The sequence below is a fragment of the Schistocerca gregaria genome, chromosome 2, assembly GCF_023897955.1.
Source record: "Schistocerca gregaria isolate iqSchGreg1 chromosome 2, iqSchGreg1.2, whole genome shotgun sequence".
NCBI classification, from domain to species: domain Eukaryota; kingdom Metazoa; phylum Arthropoda; class Insecta; order Orthoptera; family Acrididae; genus Schistocerca; species Schistocerca gregaria.
In genome coordinates this window covers 1,009,885,382-1,009,908,199 of record NC_064921.1, presented here as the reverse complement: position 1 = coordinate 1,009,908,199, position 22,818 = coordinate 1,009,885,382, and the positions used below count along the sequence as shown (strand labels likewise).

General features: G+C 42.0%; 1 protein-coding gene across 1 annotated transcript in view; it reads left to right on the top strand.

Moving 5' to 3' along the window:
* LOC126336085 (uncharacterized) overlaps positions 1–22,818 on the top strand; it is a 54,008-nt gene that overhangs the window by 6,818 nt on the left and 24,372 nt on the right. The window contains exons 2-3 of the mRNA XM_049999566.1: positions 9,423–9,562; positions 19,896–20,034. Coding sequence (XP_049855523.1) covers positions 9,423–9,562; positions 19,896–20,034 — 279 coding nt within the window. The remainder of the gene's footprint in view (positions 1–9,422; positions 9,563–19,895; positions 20,035–22,818) is intronic.

Sequence of the window (22,818 nt, the reverse complement as noted above, 5' to 3'; positions counted from 1 at the left end):
GCAAGAAAGACCCATCAAATCACAGAAAGAAAAACTGATATAGAAAAATTAACAAACCAGCAGGAACAATTAACACAAATAGAAACTTTCATAGAGGAAGGAGACCTTGAAAAAGCAACAGATTAAATAGAAGACCCCCTAAAAAATTCAGTGATACAAACAATCCCCAAAACAAGGACGGCCAAAAGATGGTTCGATGCTGAATGCTACAGCAAGAGGAACACTGTTCTAAGAGCCCTCCACGGACTAAGCAACCAGCATGACGAGGAAACATACAAACTGTACGCAGTAGAGAGGAGAATCTACAAGAAAGTAACAGCAGAAAAGAAAAAAGAATCCATAGAAAGAGAGGCAAAAAGAGAAGCGGATGAAGCAGAGAAAGACCAATACATAGCAGCAAGACTAAGAAAAATGGCTATACACCAAATATAGACCTGAAGGAATGGGAAGACAATTTCAGTAAGATACTGAACTAACGAGGACTCACAACACCCCAAAGAAAGAGAAACAACATCAAACTAAGGAAAAAGACAACATATGGGAACCTCTAAATGAAGAAGACGTGAATGAAGTAATAAAAGCACTGAAGAACAAGAAAGCAGCAGGACCCGATGATATATATAATGAACATATAAAAGATGCAAAAGAGGCCCTCCAACACATATGGAGCAAACTGTTTAACAAATGCCTGGAACTTGATTCCGACACAATGGAGACAATCGACAATAAATGTTCTCTACAAAGGTAGAGGAGACCAAATGGAACCATACAAGTACAGCGGCATAGCCCTGGAAAAGACTCAATTCAAGTTGTTATCAAAGATGATAACACGAAAAAACCAAGCCTTTGTGGACAGTCGTCTCCCAGAACGACACATGGGTTTCAGATCTGGAAGATCAAGACTTACAGCAGTCAGGCTTCTTCTGACAAACATCGATGAAGTGCTACAAAAGAAACAAATGTTCTACACAGTGTTCATCGGCTTTACCAAAGTCTTTGACCTACTGGAAAGAGATCTCATAGTCCGAAAACTGGAAAACGCATTGGGAGAAGATAGAGTATGGGAAAGAATAATCAAGTCAATCCTCGAATACAACTTAATTACAATATCACACAACCTCTCTTTTTCGAACCCCATTCTGCAACCGAAAGGAGTCTTACAGGGTGACCCAATGAGCCCTTAGCTGTACATTCTTGCCACTGAAGAAGTACTCCGAATTGGAGAAAATGAAAAAGATGTGTATGCAACTCAAGTTTTCTGTAAGTCACACAACTTACTTGAATCATACTTGACAAACAGAATACAAAAGATCGTGCTGAATAATTCAGACAGGGTCGGAAAAGGATCGTTTAGTTACTGGAGTTCAATTCTGAGTCCACTCCAATTTCTTACATATGTGAATGACCTACCATTTAACATTCAGCGATCAAAATTCATGCTTTTTGCCGACAATACATCTGTAATAATAACTCCCATTAGAGAGAAAGAAAGTGAAGAGTTAATAAATGATATTCTACAAAGATTTATTGAGTGGTTCTCTGAAAACGGACTCCCTCCCGCCCAACTTAAAAAAAAATTATTCATTTCTGGACAACGAATGTAGTCATACCAACAATTGATGCACACGACCGGGAGTCAGTAAGTAGGGTGCAATCCTCCAAATTTTTGGATGCACATTTTGATGCAAAGAACTGGAAGTAGAATATCACTAAGCTTCTCAAACAACTAAGTTCAACTGCTTTTGCTCTTCGTATAACTACAAACTTTGGAAACAAAAGTATTAGCTTCCTGACGTATTTTGCATATTTCCCCTTAGAAAGAAAATAATCATTCCACCAAAGCGAAATGTAAGAATAATATGTGGTGTTCACCCAAGAACGTCATGTCAGCACCTCTCTAAGAAGCTAGGCATTTTAACTACGCCATTCAATACTTCCGCTAGTGCAATTCGTCATGAATAATCCACCATAATCTGAGAAGAACAGTGTTGTATATGCCTACAATGCTAGAGAGAAAAATTAACTTTATTACCTTTTGTTAAAGCTGTCAGCGGTTCAGAGATAAGTTCAATATGCAACAATAAAATTTGTTAATCATTCATCCAAGAACATATAATGTCTGACAGGTAGCGAAGCTAATTTTAAATCTAATTTGCAGTCATTTCTCCTGGAGTACACCTTTCATTCAATTCACGAATTTCTATTTAAAAACTGGCAGCCAGGCAAATAAAATCATGTTAAGTATAGTTACATGAGTAGGAAGAAAACGATAATGTGTTATTTAATGTCAGCACTGATCGTGTATACACATCCTGTAAACTGACCCCTTCCACACCATTTCGTTAAGAGAATCGTTCGAATGATCTACATAGCTCTTATTTAACTAACTGGCAGAATTGAAAACTAAGAACGTTACCGCGAATGGGAAAGAAAGATAAGTGAAGTGTAACAGATTTGGAGTACCACGAACGTGAAATCAGGTTGTGTTACACAATTAGACATAAGGTAAAAAGCTGTAAGAAATGTTTGAGAAAGTAAGCCCGGAGCACGTCGTTGTATGGGAGTGAACCATGAATTGTGGATGAAGTAGGGAAGAAGAGAGTCGAAGAGTTTTGGATGATATGCAATAGAAAGGTCGTGAATAATAGATGGACTATTGACTCAGAAGTTACTCACGTTTCATAAAATACTACTTTATAGCGGCACTTGTTTTTAATGGGTACTAACTATCAACATCGTGTGCTAAGGATTTCTACAGCCTATCCAAGTACTAGATTCACAAGCGATGATACCACTGAAACGATCCTGTTGATGCACTTCGTGTCCGTGGCTTCATGGGACATCCGTTGCACACTTTTTGTACCACTTTTACCCCTCATGTAGACGGTGTGGCAAGTAAATTCCAAGTGCAGGTGTCTTAAACTGGTGTCCTATTCATAAAAAGCGGACTGCTTCTCGCTACACTGTCGTCCTTTCCTGTTACACTTACATTAAAGTGATTGCGTTGTGCCTCACATCGTATTCTAACTGATCAGAGCAGTCTGAAGGAAAGAAAAAGATCTCTTTCTGTTTAGTAATGAAGAAAGATATTTTTTGTAGCTAATACCTTAATTTCTTCACATGTTCCTTTCGAAAACTGTTTAACAGCCTTTCAGACATATTATTGCTACTCATATTTACATTTCTTTTGTAATATAATTCTCTTATAGATAAACAGTACCTGAAATCTGTATTCGGTATAAATCATACATTTGTCCCTCAGTGTAATAATTCAAGTATGGCTAGTGTTGGCTAACGAATAATCCACTTACTCGGCTCACTGAAGTCTTTCAGTACTGCACTTGGTACTAGCTCCACAAGCTGCGAATCAGCAACACTGAGTATGATATTTTATCTGCCTTACCAAAATTTTGTGACAAAACTTAGGTTTCGGAAAACTCAATAAAAACACAGATATTGTTAAAAATAGAGATTTAAAAAAAATACAACTTTTGTTAAAAATATAAATTTTGTTGAAAATACAGATTTTGTTTTTTCTATGACTCGTTAACGACTGTACTCATTAACTGATACCTGTTACGAAGCAATTACAGAAATGTATTATGTAAACCAATTAATGTGATATTAATGCACGAAAGCTCACCTCCAAATTAAACTAAGACCCCTAATATGTAGGATTAAATCAACACATTGATTACTGACCAACAGGGATATAGAACAAATGTGGTAACAATCCGAAGTTTGACCCTAAGCTGTACACACAGTACACATAGCCACATTTACATCAGCACTTTCACATCGCAAATGCAGTCGACCAAAATAGACACTCTGAAAGAACATTTGGTGAATAGTATTTTGCCATACAACAGATCTCGACTTGGTATTATCTGCTGTATATACTGGACAACAGATAGTTCCTTAATAATTCTGCACACAGTTTTGTGATTATATGTAGTTATCATCATCATCATCGTCGTCATCTTTAAGACTGCTTATGCCTTTGAGCGTTCAGTCTGGAGCATAGCCCCCGTATAAAATTCCTCCACGATCCCCTATTCAGTGCTAACACTGGTGCCTCTTCTGATGTTAAACCTAGTACTTCAAAATCATTCTTAACCGAATCCAGGTACCTTCTCCTTTGTCTGCCCCAACTCCTCCTACCCTCTACTGCTGAACCCATGAGTCTCTTGGGTAACCTTGCTTCTCCCATGCGTGTAACATGACCCCACCATCTAAGCCTGTTCGCCCTGACTGCTACATCCATAGAGTTCATTTCCAGTTTTTCTTTGATTTCCTCATTGTGGACACCCTCCTGCCATAGTTCCCATCTACTAGTACCTGCAATCATCCTAGCTACTTTCATATCCGTAACCTCAACCTTGTTGATAAGGTACCCTGAATCCACCCAGCTTTCGCTCCCATACAACAAAGTTGGTCGAAAGATTGAAAGGTGCACAGATAACTTAGTCTTGGTACTGACTTCCTCCTTGCAGAAGAGAGTAGATCGTAGTTGAGCGCTCACTGCATTAGCTTTGCTACACCTCGCTTCCAGTTCATTCACTATGTTGCCATCCTGTGAGAATATGCATCCTAAGTACTTGAAACCGTCGACCTGTTCTAACTTTGTTTCTTCTATTTGGCACTCAATCCGTTTATATTTCTTTCCCACTGAGATTACTTTCCTTTTGGAGATGCTAATCTTCATACCATAGTCCTTACATTTCAGATCTAGCTCTGAAATATTACTTTGCAAACTTTCAATCGAATCTGCCATCATAAGTAAGTCATCCGCATATGCAAGACTGTTTATTTTGTGTTCACATATTTTAATCTCACCCGGCCAGTCCATTGTTTTCAACATATGATCCATAAATCATATGCACAACAGTGGAGACAGGTTGCAGCCTTGTCTTACCCCTGAAACAACTCTGAACCATGAACTCAATTTACCGTCAACTCTAACTGCTGCCTGACTATCCATGTAAACACCTTTAATTGCTTGCAAAAGTTTGCCTCCTATTCCATAATCTCGTAGAACAGACAATAACTTCCTCCTAGGAACCCGGTCATATGCCATATCTAGATCTATAAAGCATAGATACAATTCCCTGTTCCACTCGTAACACTTCTCCATTATTTGCCGTGAGCTAAAGATCTGGTCCTGACTACCTCTAAGAGGCCTAAAGCCACACTGATTTTCATCCAATTGGTCCTCAACTAATACTCGCACTTTCCTTTTAACAATACCTGAGAAAATTTTACCCACAACGCTGATTAAAGAGATACCTCTGTAGTTGTTACAATCTTTTCTGTTTCCATGTTTAAAGATTGGTGTGATTACTGCTTTTGTCCAGTCTGATGAAACCTGTCCCGACTCCCAGGCCATTACAATTATCCTGTGTAGCCATTTAAGACCTGACATTCCACTGTATTTGATGAGTTCCGACTTAATTTCATCCACCCCAGCTGCTTTATTGCACTGAAATCTATTGACCATTTTCTCCACTTCCTCAAATACGATCCTATTTCCGTCATCATTCCTATCCCATTCTACCTCGAAATCTGAAACATTACTGATTGTATTTTCACCTACATTGAGCAACTCTTCAAAATATTCCCTCCATCTACCCAAGGCATCAACAGGATTCACCAGCAGTTTTCCTGACTTGTCCAAAATACTTCTCATTTCATTTTTTGTCGTTATAGTTGTGAAACTGGGTATGTCGGCAGCTTCACGTATATAGTGACGGTCATCACATCGTTTTCGCTATGTTATGATGGTAACGACTACGTTAAGGATGACCGTCATTTAGTCTGAAACCGACGCAACCGTTTACATTTGATATAACTAGGCGTACATTTGAGTCAATGGAGAAATAGTGCTAATACCGCAAACATAGAACATTTGTTCACTCAAATGTCTCTTGATGCCAACACAGCTCTATGTGGGCCTTAGTGATAAGGAACATCTCGAGACTGTGGGTACAATGTGTGAGTGACAATGGTAAGCATTTACAGAAATGAGATCAGATTTTACCATCTTTCAGCATAACTGCAATACTTTTCTACTGTCCGTTATACCTGACCATTTATCGTGAATCTCAGCATGTGTGATACAAAGAATGGGCGTCGAAACCCAGTAACGAGGTGGGTGGAAAACAGCCTTTTATATCGTTTGGAGTTGTTAGGGAATTCGACCAAACGAGGCACTAGGAGTTATTTTCGTATGAGTTTTCAGTTGCACAAATCTGCAGCCAAAGCAATAATGGGCCAATAAGCAGATAACGAGACACGTTACACGGTGACAGCCTTCTCATACTGTCACAAGTGATACTTTTTAAAATTATGCCAGTGACAAAATCATTTCATTAAACAATGGCAAACAAACGCAGAGGGACCCATTCTTGATAAATATGCGTGTCAGACTTTGACTTAATAATCTACAATAATGAGGTAGACTTGTTGACCGCGTCAGGTGAAATACATGCAAACATTGTAAAGGGCGTTGCGAGGGAACCAATACCGGGTAGAAGTGCTTCTATCGCCAAATGAGCTCGAAATTAGTTTTAGCGCAACATTTAAAAAAGCCGTTTCTCTATAATTACCCTCATGGGCACGTTTAAATTAATAAATGTTACAGAAGTAGCCGACTATACTGGTGCCGTAAGAGACCAATCAGTATAGACCAAAACAGGTCGTATATTGGGAGTAGTTCATGTAGTCGGAAGGTTGCAAAAGGAAGTGCACGGACAACACATTGGGAATTCTGACTGGTGAGGAATGAGTGTGGGGTGGAGATGCGACTGGAGGTCACTTTTCTACGTTTGTCTTCAGTAATTCGAAAATTATGACTGTCAGCGAAAACAAATTCCAGAACAAAATTTAACTACATTAAATTTCCTTCAATGAGATGAAGTTAGCGAAAGCGTCTCCCAGTACAAGATATAAGTACGAGGGGTGTTTTTAAGTAAGTACCGTTTTGAAATTTTAAAAAAGACTTGCTAAAATAACTCAATAATTTTATTTTTACAGGAAAGCCTGTAACTTAATCTACTTTTATACATAATTTACGTCAATATTGAGGCACCTGTCATTACGTTGTACCAGATTTTGTGTACACTCCTCCCACAAGTCTGCCGCCTGACTTGTTAACCACTGCATCACTGCTATTTTGACTTCGTCATCGTCTTGAAGACGCTGACCGCCCAGGTGTTTCTTCAAGTGCAGGAACAGATGGCAGTCACTGGGCGCATGATCGGGGCTGTACGGAGGATGATCTAGAGTTTCCCATCGAAAAGATGTGATGAGATCTTTGGTCTGATTCGCCACATGCGGACGGGAATTGTCTTGCAGCAAAACGATGCCCTTGCTCAACTTCCATAGAGTGTTGCTTTGATTCTGGTGTGATGTTTCATCGCCCCAAAAAATTTGGCTTAAGAAATCATCACCGTCGGTGTGGTAGCGCTGTCAGTGCACTGTCTAAACGTTTGGTTTTGTGCATATCCATCAACGTGCGGACAATTTTCGGTAAATTCAAGTGCTCGGTCACAATGCCAAACAAAACACTACGAGAAATATTAGGAATGTCATCCCCCAAGGAGGAAATCGTAAAGCGTCTCTTTTCTCTCACCTTATTGTCCACTTCCTGCACCAAACTTTCGGTAACGACCGAAGGATGCCCACTGCGTTGACCATCACCATCTGTAAATGCTCTCACCTACTTTTTTACCACTCCAACACTCATAACGTTTTCTCTGTAAACTGCGCAGATCTCACGATGGATATCGATTGCTTTTAGGCCTTTAGCAGTAAGAAATCTTAGAACAGCCCGTACTTCACAGTCGGTGGTACTCCCTATTATCAGAGGCGTCTTAAACACTCAGTACACAACGTAAACAAGGAAGAATCAGACTGTACTGGCGTCAGTGCGTAGATTAAGGTACAGTCTTTCATGCCTCGTACATTATATTTCCTACAAAAAGGGCTTGTTCATTTTTTCTGTATGACTAGTAGTTTGCCCGTAGCGATCGGGAGACTTTGGAAAACTTGGGCGCCGTTTTTGAAGGCTTGATATAACATTGTGGGTTGCATAAGAGAAAATCGTTGGGGCAGCCGAATCGCCCAGTACACATTTTCTAGCTTGAGTAGGTTCTAACAGCATTTTAAACTTTTAAATTCCATCAATAATTATCTGAAATAATGTAAATCAAATATTCATAGCTCCTGGACCCCATCGCAAGGCCAAGTAGCAACTGCCATTGCACTACTTTTTAGCCGTGTAGTAAAGCTGATAAGAGGCATTAATGTCAGTTGAGAATTCGTCGACACCGTAATTTAGGAAGTATAGCTTATTTCATCTCCTAGCATTTTATGTTATGGACTGGCTGTTGTTGTTGTTGAGGTCTTCAGTCCTGAGACTGGTTTGATGCAGCTCTCTATGCTACTCTAACCTGTGCAAGCTTCTTCATCTCCCAGTACGTACTGCAGCCTACATCCTTCTGAATCGCCATAGTATATTCACCTCTTGGTCTCCCTCTACGATTTTTACCCTCCACGCTGCCCTCCAATACTAAATCGGTGATCCCTCGATGTCTCAAACATGTTCTACCAACCGATCTTCTTCTAGTCAAGTTGTGCCACAAGCTCCTCTTCTCCCCAATTCTATTCAATACCTCCTCATTAGTTATGTGATCTACCCATCTAATCTTCAGCATTCTTCTGTAGCACCACATTTCGAAAACTTCTATTCTCTTCTTGTCTAAACTATTTATCGTCCACATTTCACTTCCATACATAGCTACAGTGCATAAAAATACTTTCAGAAACGACTTCCTGACGCTTAAATCTATACTCGATGTTAACAAATGTCTCTTCTTAAGAAACGCTTTCCTTGTCATTGTCAGTCTACATTTTATATCCTCTCTACTTCGACCATCATCAGTTATTTTGCTCCCCAAATAGGAAAACTCCTTTACTCCATTATCCTCGTTTTGCTTTTGTTGGTGTTCATCTTATACCCTTCATTCAAGACACTGTCCATTCCGTTCAACTGATCTTCCAAGTCCTTTGCTGTCTCTGACAGAATTACAATGTCATCGCCGAACCTCAAAGATTTCATTTCTTCTCTATGGTTTTTAATACGTACTCCGACCTTTTCTTTTGTTTCCTTTCCTGCTTGCTCAATATACAGCTTGAATAACATCGGGCACAGGCTACAACCCTGTCTCACTCCCTTCCCAACCACTGCTTCCCTCTCATACCCGTCGACTCTTGTAACTGCCACCTGCTTTCTGTACAAATTGTAAATAGCCTTTCGCTCCCTGTATTTGAGCCGTGCCACCTTCAGTATTTGAAATTTACATTTACTGCTAAACGCACTGGCTATTGCTGTGGAGGGAGTGACTGTGCGTCTGTGGTTGCAGGGGTTTCAAGACGGGCATGTCGTGCATCGACTCGTACTCGCGCTGCATCGACGAGCCGATGCGGCGCCTGTTGGACGAACAGGTGGCGGCGGCGCGCTACTTCTTCATGTTCCTCTGTGACGACCCCGGCTTCCGCGAAAGTGAGTATACTGCGGCACTACGAGGCCCCCACCTCGTGCCAGCTCTATTGGCTTCGCTCTCCGCCTATTGTGTTATTAGCTAATTGCTTGCCCTGTCTGCTCCACCTCATTCCCTTTAGGAGCAATACTTGTTATTGTGATTGGGTTAAGGACATCAGCAGGTATCGGCTTTTCGCAAAAATTACTTTTCTTTTAAGCTTGCACATTCCTATTGTTTTCTAACTTGTTAGAAGCCAGAGTATGTGAATCTGAAATACACTAATCTTAATTTTAAATTAACAAAAGCCTAAGTTGCAGCGTTTACCTAGATTTACCTAGGCTTCAGTTGCTATAACCCAACCTTCTTCAGAATAAAAGAAACTACGATTTGTCCATAATGGAAAACATCAAAAATTAAAAACTATAAAACAATAATACATCGTCACATTGCAATTACTTATCTGTTAAATAGCATCGGCCCCACTTCACGACCGCAGTACGGCAGCAATGGATGTTGTACTGGAACTCGCTATAGCCTCGAGAGTTTTTAGTTTTTGACGTTGCCCATTATGGACAAATCCTAGTTCCTTTTATTCTGAAGAAGTGCTGGGTGGAGATTTTAATTTGTCGGATATAACTGGGAGACTCAAACGTTCATAACGGGAGGCAGGGACAAAGAACTAGGTGAAATTTTTTGAAACTGCTTTGTCTGAAAACTACCTTGAGCCGTTAAACAGAGAACCGACTCGTGGCGATAACATATTAGACCGTCTGGTGACAAACAGACCCGAACTATTTGAAACAGTTAAAGCAGAACAGGGAATCAGCGATGATAAATTGGTTACTGCATCGATTATTTCAGCGGTAAATGGAAATATTAAAAAAGGTAGGAAGATTTTTCTGTTTAGTAAAAGTGACAAAAAGCAGATTTCAGAGTACTTGACGGCTCAACACAGAGGTTTTCTCTCAAGTACAGATAGTGTTGAGGATCAGTGGACAAAGTTCAAAACCATCGTACAGTATGTATTTGATGAGTATGTGCCAAGCAAGATCGTAAGAGATGGAAAAGAGCCACCGTGGTACAACAACCGTAATATAAAACTGCTGCGGAAGCTAAGGGAACTTCACAGCAAACATAAACATAGCCAAAGCCTTGCAGACAAACAAAAATTACGCGGAGCGAAATGTAGTGTGAGGAGGGCTATGCGAGAGGCATTCAATGAATTCGAAAGTAAAGTTCTATGTACTGATTCGGCAGAAAATCCTAAGAACTCTGGGTCTTACGTAAAAGAGGTAGGTGGTTCAAAACAAAATGTCCAGACACTCTGTGACCAAAATCGTACTGAAACAGAGGATGACAGACTAAAAGCCAAATTACTAAATGTCTTTTTCCAAAGCTGTTTCACAGAGGAAGACTGCACTGTAGTTCCTTCTCTAGATTGTCGCACGCATGACAAAATGGTAGATATCGAAATAGACGACAAAGGGATGGAGAAACAGTTAAAATCACTCAAAAGAGGAAAGGCCGCTGGACCTGATGGTATACCAGTTCGATTTTACACAGACTACGCGAAGGAACTTGCCTCCTTCTTGCAGCGGTGTAGTGTAGGTCACTAGAAGAGCGTAGCTTTCCAATGGATTGGAAAAGGGCAGAGGTCATCCCCGTTTCCAAGAAGGGACGTCGAACAGATGTGCAGAACTATAGACTTAAATCTCTAATGTCGATCAGTTGTAGAACTATAATGTTCCAGTATAATAACTTCTCTGGGGACTATTAATCTACTCTGTAGGAATCAACATAGGTTTCGAAAAAGATGATCATGTGAAACCCAGCTCGCGCTATTCGTGAACAAGATTCAGAGGGCCAAAGACACGGGTTCCCAGGTAGATGCCGTGTTTCTTGACTTCCGCAAGGCGTTTGATACAGTTCCCCACAGTCGTTTAATGAATAAATTAACAGAATATGGCTTTTAAGGCCAATTGTGTCATTGGATTGAAGAGATCCTAGATAACAGAACGCAGCATGCCATTCTCAATGAAGAGAAGTCTTCTGAAGTGAGAGTGATTTCAGGTGTGCCGCAGGGGAGTGTCATAGGACAGTTGCTATTCACAATATACATAAACGACCTTGTGAATGACATAGGAAGTTCACTGAGGCTTTTTGCGAATGTAGCTGTGGTATATCGAGAGGTTGTATCAATCGAAAATTGTACTGAAATGCAGGAGGATCTGCAGCGAATTGACGCATGGTGCAGGGAATGGCAATTGAATCTGAATTGTAGACACGTGTAATGTGCCGCGAGTACATAGAAAGATAGATCCCTTATCATTTAGCAACAATATAGCAGGTCAGCAACTGCAATTAGTTAATTCCATAAATGAACTGGGAGTTCGCATTAGGAGTGATTGAAAATGGAATGATCATATAAAGTTGATCGTCGGTAAAGCAGATGCCAGACTGAGATTCATTGGAAGAATCTTATGGAAAAGCAATCCGAAAACAAAGGAAGTAGGTTATAGTACACTTGTTCCCCCACTGCTTGAATACTGCTCAGCAATGTGGGATTCGTACCAGATAGGATTGATAGAAGAGATAGAGAAGATCCAACGGAGAGCAGCATGATTCGTTACAGGATTATTTAGTAATCGCGGAAGAGTTACGGAGATGATGGATAAACTCCAGTGGAAGACTCTGCAGGAGAGACGCTCAGTTGCTCGGTACGGGCTTTTGTAGAACTTCCGAGAACATGCCTTCACCGAGGAGTCAGGCAGTATATTGCTCTCTCCTATGTATATGTCGCGAAGATACCATGAGGAAAAAATCACAGAGATTAGAGCGCACACAGAGGCATACCGACAATCCTTCTTTCCACGAACAGTACGAGACTGGAATAGAAGGGAGAACCGATAGGGGTACTCAAGGTACTCTCCGCCACACAGCGTCAGGTGGTTTGAGGAGTATGGATGTAGATGTAGTAGGACATCAGCAGGTATCGTCTTTTTGCAAAAATTACTTTTCTGTCCAGCCTGCACATTCCTATTGTTTGCTAACATGTTAGAAGCCAGCCAGAATTTGGTTAAAGCCTAAGTGAAACTGAAATACACTATTTTTAATTTTCAATTAACAACAGCCTCAGTTGTAATGTTTACCTAGATTTACCTAGGTTTCAGTTAGGATAACCATACCTTCTTCAGAATAAAAGGAACTACGATCTTCCCATAATGGAGAACACCAAAAATTAAAAACTATAGTATGGTAACACATCGTCATATTGCAATTACGTATCTGGGAAACAGCCCCGGCACCACTTTGCGACCGCAGTACGGCAGCAACGGATGTTGTACTGGAACTGGCTATAGCCTCTAGAGCGCATGCGCGATAGCGAGTCATGCGTACTTGTTAACACTGGTGCCAAGAGGCATTAAATATGCTGATAGAAGACTAAAATGTTATTTCCCCACTGCACTTCCTTGTTGTAGTGCATACTGTGATATTACACTTGTACGCTTTTCTGTCGCAGCATCGAACGTGATAATGTGAGTGGTCAACAGTGCACGGTTTGTTCCACGTATTTAGATCGTTCTTGACGCCCCAGATATTTCTCTGTGTCTTCGATGTTTCCCCAAACTTTGCCCTCACGTCTCACATAACGCTGATATCGATGTATATGGAACGAAAATACTTTGATGCCAACCAGCATGAATTTCGAAAACAATGGTCATGGAAAATAAAATTCCCCGTTAAACACAACATCTTGGTAGACACGGAGAGCGTGGATGGACTAAATATTCTATTCTGAAAAGCATTAACCCAGTATCCCGACGACGCTTATTACCGTAAGTAATATCACAAAGGGATATGATCTAAATTTATAAGTGGATGAGGATTTATTTATAGGGAAAATGCAGAATGTTATATCCATCCGAATGGGGACGTTAGGCTCGGCACTCACTGTGATGTTCTCTCATCTGTCGTCATGTCCGACACGAACCTCACGCTACATGACACGTATCCATTACAATCGCCGAGACTTAACAGGTACAGTTACGGGCACAGCTCTCAAACTTCGCGCCGAAAAGGTGCCTGTAGGTACGAAGGGTAGGGAAATGTGGCCAACTAGATGGCTGAATCAGTCCTTCTCAGTCTCTCAGCTATTAATGCCACACGACTTTACTTTACTGCATCGCAAAAACGGAAATAACGTCATGTGTTCCCAAGGGAAGTGTGTGAAAGCGTTAAGATTTACGCTGTTGATATTGTACATTATTGATCTTGCAAGTAATATTAATAGCACTCTTAATTTTATACAGATGCTGAAGCTTTCTGTAACCAAGCAGTGTCAGCATAAAGCTGCACTAGAACCCCGTCAGATGACGATAAGATTTGAAAGTGATGCAGAGCTGTTCTACTTGCCTTAAATGTTGGTATATGTAAAATCATACACTTCTCATAGCACAAAACCTTAAATGCTAGTACCAGCAAATCAGTGAGCCACAGCTTGAACCTGTCAACTCAAATAAATACTTGAGTGTAACAATTTGCGTAGATATGAAACAAAGTCATCACATAGGCCAAATCGTAGGTAGGCCAGGTGGCATAGTTCCATTCCTTCCCAGGAAACTGGGAAATACCTGTCTACAAAGGAAATTGATTACTAGTCCCACTTGCGAACCATCCTAGAATATAGTTCAAGCGTGTTGGATCCATGAAAAATGAGTAACAACGCATATAAAGAATCACAGCACGAATTTTCAGAAGTTTGTTTGGCTCATGTTCAAGAGTCATGGAATTGTTAAAATACATTAAATGATAGCCAATAGAACAACTGTCGCACAAAATTCTACTAAGCAAGTTTCAAAAACCATTATTAGGGGAGGAATTTAATAAGAGTTCTCAAGGTGCGAATACAAGATTTTACTAATAACAGCGTACACAGGGGAATTTTAGTGATCATCCTTTCCTCAATCTACAAGTGAGTGGAATGGGAAGCAACCTTATTGCTTGGTACGATATACACAGTCTGTCACGTATTTCTTGGCACTGCGGGATATACGTGGTAGTCCATTGAAAATGACCGGGCAACATATCTCACGAAATAAGCGTCAAACGAAAAAACTACAAAGAACGAAACGTGTCAAGCTTGAAGGGGAAAACCAGGTGGCACTATGGTTGGCCCGCTAGTTGGCGCTGCCATAGGTGAAACGGATATCAACTTCGTTTTTTTAAAACAGGAACCCCAATTTTTTATTACATATTCGTGTAGTACGTAAAGAAATATGAATGTTTTAGTTGGACCACTTTCTTCGCTTTCTGATAGATGGCGCTGTAATAGTCACAAACATATGGCTCACAATTTTAGACGACCAATTGGTAACAGGTAGCTTTTTAAAATTAAAATACAGAACGTAGGTACGTTCGAACATTTGTTTCCGTTGTTCCAATGTGATACATGGACCTTTGCGAACTTATCATTCTGAGAATGCATGCTGTTACAGCGTGATTACCTATAAATGTAACATTAATGCAATAAATGCTCAATTTGATGTCCCTCAACCTCATTGTATTTGGTAATACGTGTAACTACATTCCTCTCAACAGCGAGTAGGTCGCCTTCCGTAATGTTAGCACATGCATTGACAATGCGCTGACGAATGTTGTCAGGGGTTGTCGGTGGATCACGATAGCAAATATCCTTCACCTTTCCCTACAGAAATAAAACTGGGGACGTCAGATACGGTGAACGTGCGGGCCATGGTATGGTGCTTCGACGACCAATCCATCTGTCATGAAATATGCTATTCAATACCGCTTCAATCACTCGCGAGCTCTGTGCCGGACATCTATCATGTTAGAAGTTATCGCCATTCTGTCATGCATTGAAACATCTTGTAGTAACATCGGTAGAACATTATGTAGGAAATTAGCATACATTGCACCATTTAGATTGCCATCGATAAAATGGGGGCCAATTATCCTTCCTCCCATAATGCCGCACCATACATTAACTGGCCAAAGTCGCTGATATTCCACTTGTCGCAGCCATCGTGAATTTTCCGTTGCCGAATAGTGTAAATTATGCCGGTTTACTTTACCGCCGTTGGAGAATGACGCTTCGTCGCTAAATAGAACGCGTCCAAAAAATCTGTCATGGTCCAGTAATTTCCCTTGTGCTCAGTGGCAGAACTGTACGCCATGCAATTCCTGGTGCATACACATATGGTACGTTTACAATCGATGTTGATATAGCATTCACTACACTGATGTTTTTGAGATTCCCGATTCTCGCTCCATTTGTCTGCTACTAATGTGCGGATTAGCCGCTACAGCAGCTAACACACCTACTTGGGCCTCATCATTTGTTGCAGGTCGTGGTTAACGTTTCACATGTGGTTGAATATGTCCTGTTTCCTTAAATAACGTGACTATCCGGTCCGGACACTTAGATGATGTCTTCCAGGATACCGAGCAGCATACATAGCACACGCCCGTTGGTCATTTTGATCACAATAGCCATATATCAACATGATATCGACCTTTTCCGCAATTAGTAAACACTCCATTTTAACACGGGTAATGCATCACGAAGCAAATACCGTCCGTACTGGCGCAATGTTTCGTAATACCGCGTACTTATACGTTTGTGGCTATTACAGCGCCATCTATCACAAAGCGAAAAGTGGTCCAACTAAAACATTCACATTTATTTACGAGCTACAAGAATATGCAATAAAAATGGGGGTTACTATTTTTCAAAAACGCAGTTGATATGCGTTTGACCTATGGCAGCGCCATCTAGCATAGCACCATCTGTTTTCCCCCTTCAAGCTAGACGAGTTTCGTTCTTTGCAGTTTTTTCGTTTGATGCATATTTCATTAGATATTTGGCCCAGTCAATATCAGTGGACCACCCTGTATATGTAGATGCATTACGTAGCTATTGATGTTATACCTACTTCTGTAAAAGCTGTTCAGGGATTATTTTTGCAAATATTTATCACTTTCAATATCACTAATTCATTATAAAAGATAAAAATTTTCCAATAAAGTAGTAGTGTTATAAATATCTCATATGACAATACACGGCATACACTTAGCATCACTGAAATAGATCACTAAGAAGGAAACATCAAATCGAAATGGAACTTGTTAAAGGTAATGATTCATATGAGAGATTCACTCAATCCCAAAAACATTATACATCAACAAATGCAGTGAGTGCACGTAGGAAAATGCAGTGCAACATTAATAACGCGTTGTATAAACTTTTGCTACAAAACACAGGTCAGCGCGATCCGGCACCGAACTGATTAGACGTCTAATGTTGTACTGAGGAAAACTGGCCCACAAATATTGAGCAGCCACCTCTAAGTCATGTACAGAGTGACACGGCGGCATCTGGTGTTTCAGCTGTTCCCACACATGTTCTACAGGGGAAAAGTCCGGGGAGGAGGCTGGCCATGTAAGAGTCAGAATATGACGTAGGAAGTCTTCAGCAACTCAAACTGCTTGCGGATTAGCGTTATCTTGCTGAAAAGGTCCCCTGGGAGACCATGTAGGAAAGGTCCCACATGGGGTTGAATAATGTCATCGTGGTAATGCTGGGCCGTTTAAAAGTTACACGTACCACAATTACAGGGGACCGACTATCGTATGCTAGAGCCCCACACCATGTCGCCGGTTCTGCGGGAGGTGTGGCGCGGGACAGCGTGGATGGAACTATACCGCTCACCAGGCTGCCTCCATACCCGTATGCGGTTATCATCCATACCAAAAACGAATGTAAATTTGTAACTAAACACAACGTTTTGCCAGTCTGTGACAATTGACGTCGGTCTGGCTTGGAACCACTGTGCACAGAGTCGCCAAAGTCTCAGTGTAAATTGCGGTACACGTGAAGCTGAGTGGACTGAAAATCGCATGCCCTAGGCGCCTGGAAATAGCTTGTGAAACAGCTGGCACACATATGCAGGGTGTTACAAAAGGTACGGCGAAACGTTCAGGAAACATCACTCACACACAAAGAAAGAAAATATGTTATGTGGACATGTGTCCGGAAACGCTTACTTTCCATGTTAGAGCTCATTTTATTACTTCTCTTCAAATCACATTAATCATGGAATGGAAACACACATCAACAGAACGTACCAGCGTGACTTCAAACACTTTGTTACAGGAAATGTCCAATATGTCCTCCGTTGGCGTTGATACATGCATCCATCCTCCGTCGCATGGAATCCCTGATGCGCTGATGCAGCCCTGGAGAATGCCGTATTGTATCACAGCCGTCCACAATACGAGCACGAAGAGTCTCTACTTTTTGTACCGGGGTTGCGTAGACAAGAGCTTTCAAAAGCCCCCATAAAGGAAAGTCAAGAGGGTTGATGTCAGGAGAGCGTGGAGGCCGTGGAATTGGTCCGCCTCTACCAATCCATCGGTCACCGAATCTGTTGTTGAGAAGCGTATACGGCCGCGGTGGTCTCGCGGTTCTAGGCGCGCAGTCCGGAACCGTGCGATTGCTACGGTCGCAGGTTCGAATCCTGCCTCAGGCATGGGTGTGTGTGATGTCCTTAGGTTAGTTAGGTTTAAGTAGTTATAAGTTCTAGGGGACTGATAACCACAGCAGTTGAGTTCCATAGTGCTCAGAGCCATTTGAGAAGCGTACGAACACTTCGACTGAAATGTGCAGGAGTTCCATCGTGCATGAACCATATGTTGTGTCGTACTTGTAAAGGCACATGTTCTAGCAGCACAGGTAGAGTTTCCCGTATGAAATCATGATAACGTGCTCCATTGAGCGTAGCTGGAAGAACATGTTCCCAATTGAGACATCACCAACAGTGCCTGCCCAAACGTTCACAGAAAATCTGTATTGATGACGTGATTGCACAATAGCGTGCTGATTCTTGTCCGCCCACGTATGTTGATTGTGAAAATTTACAATTTGATCACGTCGAAATGAGGCTTCATCCGTAAAGAGAACATTTGCACTGAAATGAGGATTGACATATTGTTGGATGAACCATTCGCAGAAGTGCCCCCGTGGAGGCCAATCAGCTGCTGGTAGTGCCTGCACACGTTGTACATGGTACGGAAACAACTGGTTCTCCGTAGCACTCTCCATACAGTGACGTGGTCAACGTTACTTTGTACAGCAGCAGCTTCTCTGACGCTGACATTAGGGTTATCGTCAACTGCACAAAGAATTGCCTCGTCCATTGCTGGTGTCCTCGTCGTTCTAGGTCTTCCCCAGTCGCGAGTCATAGGCTGGAATGTTCCGTGCTCCCAAGGATGCCGATCAGTTGCTTCGAACATCTTCCTGTCGGGACACTTTCGTTCTGGAAATCTGTGTCGATACAAACGTACCACGCCACGGCTATTGCCCCGTGCTAATCCATACATCAAAAGGGCATCTGCCAACTTCCCATTTGTAAACATTGCACTCACTGCAAAATCACGCTCGTGATGAACACTAACCTGTTGATGCTACGTACTGACGAGTTTGATGCTAGTACTGTAGAGCAATGAGTCGCATGTCAACACAAGCACTGAAGTCAACATTACCTTCCTTCAATTGGGCCAACTGTCGGTGAATCGAGGAAGTACAGACCATACTGACTAAAAGGAGCTCTAACATGGAAATTAAGCATTTCCGGACACATGTCCTCATAACATCTTTTCTTTATTTGTGTGTGAGGAATGTTTCCTGAAAGGTTGGCCGTACCTTTTTGTAACACCCTGAATATGCTTGTATCGTGAAGTCAGATACTGTACGATCACTGATCGTTGGCCGGTAGATTCTACGATTCTCTCGCCCCTTGTCGTCTTCCTAATCAGTCCAGAACAAGTACGTGACACACGAGTGCCATCTCGTATCCACGACTCCCAGTATCGTCTGTCGTTTCGACCAGCCTGCTGTTTTCATGCAGTTGAGTAGACCCCTCTACCTGGCATTTTGAGCCTTCTAAAGTCCTGCTCGAGTCGGTATGTGATCGGCAAGTGTTTGAGTCGTCCACTATATGCCTTTTAAATAGTCCCCGCGCCCGGTTGCGGGACTGCTGCAGGGTCTGTGGGCATGCGCATTGTCACCAAATTTGTATCACGTGCTTATCGGATCTCACATTGGATATCCGCAAAATTTCGTATTTGTATCTTTATTCCCTCTGCTTGCGCTATTTTCAGTGTTGCTGAGAGTATGTGCCAAACGCAAAAAAGCTGCCCTTTTTTTTATTCAATATTTTCACACAATTTTCCAGCTGTGATGCCGAACATAATCATTGTAGAAAATAAGCGTGTAACATGTAACACTCGTTACGTACCCAGTCCAGAGCGTCAGCTGGTGTGTGGCTGTTGCAGGGTACCTGCAGTACAGCCGCTGCTACTCGACAGTTTCTGACGACTGGGACTCATGCGTGTCGCGCTTCTCGCAGCTGGTCAACGAGGAGGTCACCCGGCAGTCTACCAGCCAGGCGCAGCGCCTCATAGAGCTCTGCTGGTAAGTGTCTGTCTGCTGTCGCACCGCAGGACAGTGGGCTCCGTGGCGTGGTCTCACAGGCCACTGAGTCGAGAATCCACTTTCTCATTTTCTTTTTATCGTGAAGATGTAACAGCGCTTGCTCATGCAAAGTAGGCCTGACCATCACACCAAATATAACGATTTTAAATGAACTTGGCGATATACAGGATGGCGCACGAAATGTGTTAAAATTTTGTTTCTGAATATAAACTTTATTGTCAATACAGTCTGAAAGGAACATATAGCACAATACAGAGCCGTCAGTGGAGATTTATTCTAACTCAGCACATGCTCAATACGTCCACCATTTCGTTTCCTAACTTCCTTCAAACGAACACTGAAGTTAGTGATTACCCTACGGCACATGTCTTCCTTAATTTCGCTGCAAGCTTGAAGAATACGTCTTCTGAGCTCCATTAAATCACGTGGACGTTTCGGGAAAATTTTTCCTTAAGGTACTCTCAAAGAAAAATGTCACATGGATTGTGGTCTGGACTTTTGGGGGGATCCATTTTTGTCCGTCACTGAAGCGACCTGGAAACTTGAGTGAAATGACCCACATGTCGAAATGCTCGTGTAAAAACTCCACCACAGTGTTTGCAGTATGTGGCCTTGCTCCATCTTGAATTAACAACTGCGTGTTGAAGGGCAAGGCAGTAGCAAGAAGCTGTAAAATTTAATTGAGCTCAGAGGACTTATTCTTCAAGCTTGCAGTGAAATTACGGAAGACATGTGCCGTAGAGTAACCACTAAGTTCAGTGTTCGTTTGAAGGAAGTTGGGAAACGAAATGGTGGACGTATTGAGCATGTGCTGAGTTAGAACAAATCTCCATGGACGGCTCTTCATTGTAGTATATGTTCCTCTCATATTGTATTGTCAATAAAGTTTATATTCAAAAACAAAATGGTAACACATTTCGTGCTCCACCCTGTGTTTGTCATGATGTACAGTAAGCTCAGATACAACCAGAAAAGCTTGTATGGGTGTTGCAGGTCAGGTTGTGCTGAGAAATAACTGTTCAGAAAAAAATTATACATTGCAGCGTTTCGGAGATAATTAGCATTGAAGTTAGCCAATCACGGCGTTGCATGCACAGAAACAGGCGGCCCACCGTCTGTCTACTGTCAGTTAGCGTCAGTTGTTTCATAGAGTAAATGAGAACGTAGGTGACTTCTCAGCCTTACTACCGTCCAATTGTTGAATCTTCATGCTTGAACGGCTCAACGTATGGAATTTTCTTTCTTACGTACTCTGCACAATCTAGCCTGCAACACACAAGCTTTTCAGACTGTTTCTGACCACCCTGTAGACGACGAAATTAAGAAGTTTCCTATGATATTGATGGAAGTTGAAGCAATGAATCAAAGCTGGCCGGTGTGGCCGAGCGGTTCTAGGCGCTTCAGTCTGGAACCGCGCGACCGCTACGGTGGCAGGTTCGAATCCTGCCTCGGGCATTGTGTGTGATGTCCTTAGGTTAGTTAGGTTTCAGTAGTTCTAAGTTCTAGGGGACTGATGACCTGAGAAGTTAAGGCCCATAGTGCTCAAAGCCATTTGAAGCATAATCCAGGCAGATCTGCCGCCAAGAGACAGGGGTCAGTTGTCTTCTCAGTGTGCAATGTGCCAGTATATTTGAACCGTGCAGTGCTGTCTCTAGTTCTTCTACTGCAAGAGTCTTCTCATTTCTGGGACACCCCAGCTGTCGGTCGGGTTGTGAAAAACACTTCCTAAAAAAATTGGAAAAGTAAGTCCTCTATTTCGTATGACTCCGTATGAGCTCGTGTTATTCTTGTAAGTATATTCAGTAATCCTTCACGGACTTAATATCGTACGAAAACAGATATTACGTCGCATGTCCAGTGATCCAATTGACCGCATACGTCTTTTGTTCGGGAAAAAACTCTTGTCCCAAAGCAAAAGTACATCCGATGTGATTTCTGTGTAGTTAGCGCACCGAACGAAAGCCAGTATTCGACGCGTCAGCATCCAGACGTCCCTCGCTGCGCCGAACACTAAACCATGTTCTTCCGGTGCCAACAGTCCACAGTCCACAGTTTGTGCAAAGACGTGAATTGACCATGTGAACTGTATTTAATCGACTCCTGGTCGCAAGTTTAAGGTTTATGAGAATATACCATATCGATCTCGCTGCTGCTGACAGTAATGCACACCAAATGTGCTTCCCAGTCCTCGTTATGTATCTGAATACCATTATGTTGCGGCCATGGTGATCCATCAAGCACCGATAGATCTCCAGATTCGTGGGTACTCTCGTTGAAGGTACTTTCAGACGAACATAACTATATTCAATAATAAATGAGACAATGTGTGCAACAGAAGGCGTTATGTTACCCACCGCTATCGGGGGTTCGTACGAAAGCGGAACAAGTACTTCTGTCATAGTTTATGGTATGCTTTCGTTGTTCGCATGTAAAGTGCCAAAGCTCTGTTACGCACGTTTGTGAGGTTGAGGCCACAGTTCCGGAACTGTAGGGTTAAGGTGTCATATTTGATCTTAAATTACATCCCAGTACTAACATAATAACCAAAGGCAGGTCCGCAGGACCCTTCGGTATTGGTAGGAGCTGCGCTAAATGGGGCAGTCTTGACGTTAAGTGAACGTTAGTGTATGCCACACTTTGGATCATGTCAAAGGCTCTCAAGGAGTTTTTGCGTACCGCCAGACGAACATTCTGCAGCAGCCGCCAAGAACTCGCCGCGGCTGACCACCGTATTGAAAGGGTAAATGTGATGGCCAGACGTCT